The sequence below is a fragment of the Morus notabilis genome, unplaced genomic scaffold (assembly GCF_000414095.1).
Source record: "Morus notabilis unplaced genomic scaffold, ASM41409v2 Scaffold1169, whole genome shotgun sequence".
NCBI classification, from domain to species: Eukaryota; Viridiplantae; Streptophyta; class Magnoliopsida; order Rosales; family Moraceae; genus Morus; species Morus notabilis.
Window position 1 is genome coordinate 94,537 of NW_010357151.1, and position 6,664 is coordinate 101,200.

Consider the following 6,664-nt stretch of genomic DNA (forward strand, 5'->3'; position numbering starts at 1 on the left):
GCAAAAAGGAACGAATAAGCAACGGACACAAAAATATCAAATATATGTTATACGAATCTGCAACATGAGAAAACACGTGTCAAAATATAACATTAACACGGTAAGTCAGTAATAATCCTGCAAAAAATAAAGCGAAGAAAAGCATCAGGAAACTGATCAGATTGAGAAATAAGAAAATAAGGGAAATTTTTTAATAAAGAAAATATGCATAAAAAACATTCTGAAATAAAATAATTAAGACAAATAAATCATACATAGTAAACAAATAAATGAAAAAAAGAAACAAAAATTTATCAAAAAAAGGAGAAAAAGAGAAAAACCTAAAACATAAAAAAGTCAAAAAAAAAAAAATCCTGAGAAAGAAACAAAAAAAATAAGAAAAAATTTACCCAAGAAAATAAAAAGGAAAAAAACCCTAAAACATAAATAAATGAAAAAAAATAAGAAAAAAATCTCTTACAACGTACAGAAGAAACTTTAGAAATAAATTTAGGAAAAAAAAATAGAAGAACGAAGACTTGCATCATCCAAAAGTAAATAAAGCAAAATAAAATTAATACTTAAAATTACAACACAAAAAAAGGGATTTTATGAACAAAACACTAAAAATGAAAAATAAAAAATAAAAAACGAAAAAAAATTTTGTACAAAGATGAACAGAGGAACGTAAAAAAAAATAAGAGAAACAAAAAGAGGAGAGATTTTTTTTTTTTGTTTACAAAAACCATAAAAACATCTACAAAAGAGAAAATATACTCTTATCTCATTCCAGTTTTCCCAAAACATCAAAAAGGGAACAAAGCAACAAAATTACAAAAACCATAAAACATGTAAGAAGAGAAATTATACTCTGAAAAACGGGAAGAGAAAAAAAACTAAACGAAATCCAAATATATTAAAAAAAGAGGAATTCAAAAATAAAAAAAATAATATATTATAAAATCGCAAGGTTAAATTTTAACCAAATCCCAAAACATTAAAAAAGAACAAAGCCAAAAATTAATGAAGAAACATATTTGAGGAAATGAACAGAGCATAGGAGCAAGGCATGGTAGAAGGTTCGGTGTAAAAAAATAGACAACAGGAAAAGAAGAGAGAGAAAACGTTATGTCTTTAGCCTAAATTGACCAAACCCACCAAATGCTTTAACTGACCTACGCAAGAAATGAAAGAGTAGACAATTAAATTAAAACAAATGGCAATATAGTAACTTTACATTAAACATGACATAACTGGAATAAATAAATCATCTGAAGAAATTTGCGAGAGTAAAAGAGGAAGAAAACCGTTCATAACATTATAGCATGAGAACAGTAAATCCGTCGTCTCTTTTAGTATCTGCAAAAGTAAAAGAGGAAGAAAACTATTCATAACATTATAGCATGAGAACAGTAAATCCGTCGTCTCTTTTAGTATATGTATAATTAGACAACTAACACGTTATATTCATACCCTTTGATGTTACAAAGGCCTCTTTCACCGTTACCACCGTATCAATGATTTTCTAATAATTTAATAGGTGAATTTACCACATTCTCCTTGTAGCTTAGACACATTTATCAATTTGACACCTAGAAATTATATTATATTGATACACAATGACATTTCTAAACTCACTTGGCATTTATATATTACAAGAATAGTGTTCTTGAAATTCGTGAAACTCATTCAACCATTACAAACAACCGGCTGTGGCCGGTGTAAAGTTGCATCGTGTCAGAATACTTTTGTTGAATGAGATTCCATTATACTCATCCGTGGAACCGCAGCAATGGCCATTAAATAAATACGCAACCAATGATACACGTCATCAAACATTTCATTATGTTAAGCATCGGTTTTATGATGTGCCATGAAACTGTTTTTTCCCCTCTAATGACGAGTATCATTTTCTTAGAGAAAAACCTCCGCACTTATGAGAGCAAAGATGATTAACAAGGAAAATTGACACAAACATCTACAATTTAAGCCCAAGAGAGGCTTGAGAGGCGCTATTATTTAAAGGGTAAAGTATAATGTACATGAGATGTTGCTAACATACTTTGAATCATAGTTTAAGATGATTAACAAGGACAACTGACACAAACATCTACAATTTAAGCCCAAGAGAGGCTTGAGAGGCGCTATTATTTAAAGGGTAAAGTATAATGTACATGAGATGTTGCTAACATACTTTGAATCATAGTTTAAGATGATTACAAGGGGTAAGCTTGACAGTTAAAATGGCCAATTCTTTGATATCTTTTTAGTTCTTTTCTAGGCACTTTGTTTGAAGCCTCAAGTTTGTGAAGATGATGAAAGCCAGGGGTTGGGAGCCACATAAGTATAGCCCTGGAAATGTTCACCCGCAGTTGGTGTGGGTGCTGGTGAATCATCTGCAGGCATTACTGTCCAGCATTTGTCGAAATTCGCTATGCAATCTTTCCCACTAACATCGGGCTTGAACTTTGGGGCAATTTCTCTGGCCTCCAATTTCGCCCAGTTAATCGTTCGAAACCATTTATGGGATTTGATCTCATCCCCTCCACAAGGTCCACTGCCTAACCTTCTTTGTGGTTCCTTTTGCAATAACTGAAATGGTGAAAAGAGGAATATACTTATTCTCATTCATCAGTTGAAGTTGTTTTCCAACATAAACAGGGATTTTGTGATGCAGAATAAGATTAGGAATTAGTTTATTTCAATTTGTTGAATTTAAAGTTGTACTTATAATTTAAGGTTTATGTTTAGGATTATCTTTATCTATCGGGTTTTTTTTTTTTTAAAAAAAATATTAGGGATTGGATTTGCTTTTGAATCGAATTGCTTTAGGATTTGGATCCTGTTATCACTTATGTTAATTTTATTTTCAGAGAATGGTTATGAATGAGTATTGATGTTAGTGGTTTTCCTCGTCTTGAGTTCTTGTTCTCTCTCTAAATCCTTAAATGTTGTTGTTCTATTTCTCTCTCTTTTGTGGTTCTTCTTCTCTGTCTTGGTTCTATTCTTTCATCTTTATTCTCTATTCTATCTTGTCCTACATCATTTGGCCATTAGGAAAATAAGAGAGGAAAATTCTAAATGAACGCAAACTTACTCCTTTGAGCAAAGAGTGAGCTTCACTTGTAAGGTAAGGTGGAAGTTTTATCTTCTCTTTGATGATTTTCTCCTGAAGTTTCTTTCTGTTTGCATGGGTAAATGGTGGCTGCAGGCAATAAGGGGAAAAAGAAAAAAAAAATGTTTAGCAGCAAGAATAAGGTTTACATTGGTCATTAACAATATTGTGGGTCCCAAAAACAAAACATTTAGAAAACAATTGGATGCCACAACTTCAAAAAATCCTCCAGGGTATTTCCTTTAAATACCAACAGCAGCACATACATAGGACTGACAAAAGGAAAATTTTAGTATGAACAACAGAACAAGGAGTATTGATATAGACAGCCTAAAACCAAGTGCTAAATTAACCAGGAAATCCAAACTAGTTCAACAAAGTTACCCACCAATGGGGTATCTATGCTCACAACTGTTGAACAGTTCACCAGAATCATTCCTTTGAAAGTGGAAGAATTAAAGTGAAAAGTAGACTCCGAGAACCATCGGAATTCACATCTTCAACAGCTACCGATAATCTAATATGCCATTAGTTGTACTTGTTCCAAAAAAGAGAAATGGTTTTTCAAAGTTTAGAACTGACAATTATGTAACCACAGAAAGCCAAAACCAGTTACAATTTCAGAATACTAAAGTAAATAATGTTTCGTTGGTATTATTACCTGCCCAGTTAGCATCTCATACATGAGTATCCCTACACTCCACCAATCCGCATCTTTGTTGTGACCTTTGGACATCAAGATTTCCGGAGCCATGTATTCTGTGGTCCCGCACATCGAATTTGACCTGCTCGATTCATCGATTTCCTTTGCTAATCCAAAATCGGTCAGCAGAACCTGCAGCACAAGCAAACAAGTTAGAGAAGAAAACAAATCACTAAAAGATGCATCCAAAACTTAAAATGAGGAAAAAAAAAAATTTTGAGTGAACGGCCGTTGGCCATTACATGGCCATCGGCGTCCACGAGAGTGTTTTCCGGTTTAAGATCCCGATGCACGATCCCGCATTTATGAAGATGTGAAACTGCGGATACTATCTCAGCAGTGTAAAACCTTGCCTGATCCTCACTACTCAAAGACATACCCAAAATCCAAAATTAAAACAGGAATCATAAATTAAAAACAACAATGCAAATAAATTTTCAAGAACTTTAAAAAAAAAAAAAAAAAAAAGAACCTGAAGATACCCTGCCGGTACAAATGAAAGAAGAGATGCCCGCCATTCACAAAATCCAGAATCAAATAAAGCTTTGACTTGGTCTGTACAAAGTCAGACACAACAGAATGGTTACCAACAAGATCATACCACCATAAATGGAAATTAAACCAAATAGAAATTCAGACTTACCCTGTAAAACAAAAAGGCAGCCAAAGTAGAATAGTAACTTAAAAGATCTTAGCAACATACAATGTAAATTCCCAAAGATAGTTAAAAAGGATCACGGTCTCGTTCATTTCACCGATTCGAGAGTTTTATTACAGTAAAAAACTCTAAAAAATAATCACATTTAATATTTTTTACTACAATAAAAAACTCTCACATAATATTACATCTAAAGTCAAATTAAAAACTCGAATCAAGAATCAAACAGCCCCTAAATTTCAAACCCAAATACTCATAACCGGAAAAGTTTCAAAAAGCTTGTAAATTTTAAAAAAAAAAAAACAGAGAGAGAGAGAGAGAGAGAAAACTGTAGAAATTTATTGTTTTAACTTTTGTTACAATAAAAAACTCTCACGTAATATTACATCTAAAGTCAAATTAAAAACTCGAATCAGGAATCAAACAGCCCCTAAATTTCAAACCCAAATACTCATAACCGGAAAAGTTTCAAAAAGCTTGTAAATTTAAAAAAAAAAAAAACAGAGAGAGAGAGAGAGAGAAAACTGTAGAAATTTATTGTTTTAACTTTTGATGATTTCTTCAATGGTTTGATCTGAGTGTCCACCTTTAAAATTTGTAACGCACAACACAAAATTATTCTCAATCATATATCAACCGTTAATTTCCGTAGAACTTAACTGAAACAGAACATAAGTTAATGACTTGTAATTCCAAATCAAAATAAAAGATAATCAACAGTTTTGACTAGAAGTCTAAAAAGCTGCCCAGTAAAAGAGATGACTTTAGGTAATGAATATAATCAACAAAAATGAGTAAGAACAAAAAACAACCCAAAACTAAAAATGGGATTTTTTTTTCTTATTTTTTTTTTCACCTGAAAGGAGTACTGAAGCTGGACAATAAAAGGGTGAACAACTTTGGTGAGAATATCCCTTTCAGCTTTCATGTAATCGACATGATTCTTCTTTATAATGGGGTCTTTCCTCATAACTTTCATGGCGTAAATCCCATCTCCATCTCCATCTTCACCATCTTCATCTTCATTCCTCTTCTTCCTCACCTGAAAAACCTTCCCAAACGCGCCCTTACCCACAACTCTCAGAATCTCAAAATCCCACGGCCCAAACTTCCTCTTCTTCCCCAGCTCCACCGCCTCCGCCGAAACGCCGCCGTTTTCGCTCTTCCCGTCTTCGAAGTCGGAGTCGAATTGGGCGGCGAAAGGGGAAGGGGCTGTGGTGGCGAAGCGAGGCGAGGGGCCCACGAAGGAGTGGGACCGGTTGTGGATGACGAGGGGATGTGGGTCCCCCTTGGATGGAGTTGACGATGACGCGGCAAGGTTGGTTGGGGTTGAGGAGCCGCCGAAGACGTCCGAGAAGTCAAAGTCTTGGGCGGCGACGGCGGAGGGAGATGGGATGGTGAGGTGGCTGAGCTTGGCGGCGAGGAGGGAGTGGTAGCTTTTGGTCTGGTTTTGAGACGACGAAGTTGATGCCGGCGACGACGAAGATGCTGCCGGCGACGACGACACCATGGTTGTCGTTTTTGATGGGTCTGAGAAGGTTGGATTTCGGTGTTGAGACCAATTACCGAAGAAAGAGGATCGGGCACCGGGATTGTGTCGTACGGGCTACATCGTAGAGAGGGAGAAGGAAAGAGAGAGAGAGAGAGAGAGAGAGGGGGAGGGAGAGAGAGAGAGAGGGGTGGAGCTGGTTTCGGGGTGGCAATTATTAGATGCAAAAAGTGAGAAATGAAGAAGGTTCAATGAGTGATTGAGGGCTGGTTAGTTGTATTTTTGGGTTTATGATAATTTGAGGAAGGAGGTTTAGTTTATGTATTTAAAATTATTTTTATTTTATGCGTATTTTTTATAAGAAAAAATATTATAAAAAATTATGAATTATGATTCAAAATTAGAGATGAATATAAGAAATAAACGTCCTTATTGATTTGAGTTTTTAATTTGGATTGAGATGTAATTTTAGTAAAAAAGTTAGATTTAATTGTTTTTGAGAGTTTTTTACTGTAGTAAAATTTAAATTCTAAACTCGAATCGGTAAAATGAACAGAGTTTGAGTGTAGATCTTGAATTAAATTTGAGTTATAACTTGAGTTGAAGTTGTAACTTAAGTTTGTGTTTGATTGTGTATATTTGAGTTATGATTTGAAATGAGAATCTTTTTGAGTTTGTATTGAGGTGGGTCAAAACTTGAGTTTGTATTTAGATAGTATT

At 34.3% G+C, this 6,664-nt stretch overlaps 1 protein-coding gene across 1 annotated transcript; it reads right to left on the reverse strand.

Annotated features, from left to right (window-relative positions):
- Positions 1–1,917: 1,917 nt before the first annotated feature.
- LOC21392283 (serine/threonine-protein kinase AtPK2/AtPK19) lies at positions 1,918–6,215 on the reverse strand. Its single transcript, XM_010089435.2, has 6 exons — positions 5,312–6,215; positions 4,270–4,352; positions 4,040–4,160; positions 3,756–3,929; positions 3,077–3,184; positions 1,918–2,571 (listed from the first exon to the last, which is right to left on the reverse strand). The coding sequence occupies exons 1-6, from the start codon at positions 5,963–5,965 to the stop codon at positions 2,278–2,280; spliced, it is 1,434 nt and encodes a 477-aa protein (XP_010087737.1). The 5' UTR covers positions 5,966–6,215; the 3' UTR covers positions 1,918–2,277.
- Positions 6,216–6,664: the final 449 nt, after the last annotated feature.

What these genes read in the sequence shown, in the direction of transcription:
- LOC21392283 (XM_010089435.2), bottom strand. Translation starts at nt 5,965, where the DNA reads ATGGTGTCGTCGTCGCCGGCAGCATCTTCGTCGTCGCCGGCATCAACT. An exon ending in TCGTGGACGCCGATGGCCAT is followed by an intron (nt 3,930 to 4,039) that starts GTAATGGCCAAC and finishes CTTGTGCTGCAG; the next exon opens with GTTCTGCTGACCGATTTTGG. An exon ending in CTCACTCTTTGCTCAAAGGA is followed by an intron (nt 2,572 to 3,076) that starts GTAAGTTTGCGT and finishes TCACCATTTCAG; the next exon opens with TTATTGCAAAAGGAACCACA.